Source organism: Octodon degus, unplaced genomic scaffold (assembly GCF_000260255.1).
Source record: "Octodon degus isolate 3935 unplaced genomic scaffold, OctDeg1.0 scaffold00016, whole genome shotgun sequence".
In the NCBI taxonomy this organism is placed as follows: Eukaryota; Metazoa; Chordata; class Mammalia; order Rodentia; family Octodontidae; genus Octodon; species Octodon degus.
In genome coordinates this window covers 1353762-1354793 of record NW_004524592.1, presented here as the reverse complement: position 1 = coordinate 1354793, position 1032 = coordinate 1353762, and the positions used below count along the sequence as shown (strand labels likewise).

The 1032-nt window shown below is 33.4% G+C and overlaps 1 protein-coding gene across 2 annotated transcripts in view; it reads right to left on the bottom strand.

The window, feature by feature from the left end:
* Positions 1-1032, bottom strand: part of Abca12 (ATP binding cassette subfamily A member 12) — a 187154-nt gene that overhangs the window by 1293 nt on the left and 184829 nt on the right. For both annotated transcript variants that reach the window (XM_004626594.1, XM_004626595.2), the window contains exon 52: positions 174-311. In XM_004626594.1, the coding sequence (XP_004626651.1) occupies positions 174-311 (138 nt within the window). The remainder of the gene's footprint in view (positions 1-173; positions 312-1032) is intronic.

The window sequence follows — 1032 nt, the reverse complement described above, 5'->3', positions numbered from 1 at the left end:
TTTTAATATCTCAAAATACAGTCAGAAATAAATTAGGCCTTTTTCTAAGTTTTTCAGGTGTAGGATTACATATTGCTTCAATTAAAAATGAATTGAATGTCATTAAAAAATAACCAAAGTGCACACTAATGGATATGTGACACTATGCACATGGATAATGATAAACCTCTTACCTCTTCCAGAGTAGTCTGACTCACTAGGAAATTTGTTATATTTAAAGCAGCCTTGTTAGTTTCTAGCAGATCAAAAATGTTTGCTACTCCTCCTGCAGTGACTGGTACATGATACTCTAGCATGCTAAGGTGCTGATCCTGTGGGAACCAAAAGAAAAATTTATTTGACAATATTAAGTAATGCTGACTTGATTAGAAATAGCTGGGTGCTCTGAACAATGCTGACATTCATTCCACTGAAAATGATGCTACAATCTAAGCAATGGGGATGCTTAGAAACAGCTTGTAAAGATGAGATGCTAAATTTTATGCATGTCAAAGAGAAAAGGAATTAAAAAGTTAATAAAATTTTCAAAACATTCTTCATTCTTGTGCAATTATAAAGTCATACTCTTGCCTAGAGAAAAATTTTGTGGAATGATACTTCACATGTGAGTTTAGGCTCAGTGTATAGATGCTTCTCAGAGATCAATTTTATTTTATAAATTTTTATTTTTATAAGCACATGTTTCCATTACATAATGATTACATCAGTGTGGACAGTTGATAGATGTACATAATGCATCTTAATTCTTTTAACTTCCCTTTTTACTCTTTTCCCTCAGAGATCAATTTTAGTAATTTTACTTTTATGTTAGAATTGCTCCAAAAAGCTAGTGATTAGCTGTTCAATTCATATTGGAAAATGGTAGATTTTAAAAAGTATTGTCTGGAAGCAATCTCACTGAAATGATGATACATCCTCTCCCAATTCTCCTTAAAAGTAGTTTTAGGGGCTGGAGAGATGGCTCAGTGGTCTAAAGCACCTACTTAGAACAAGTTTGGCAAAGCATCAGGGACCGCGGTTCAATCCCTCAGC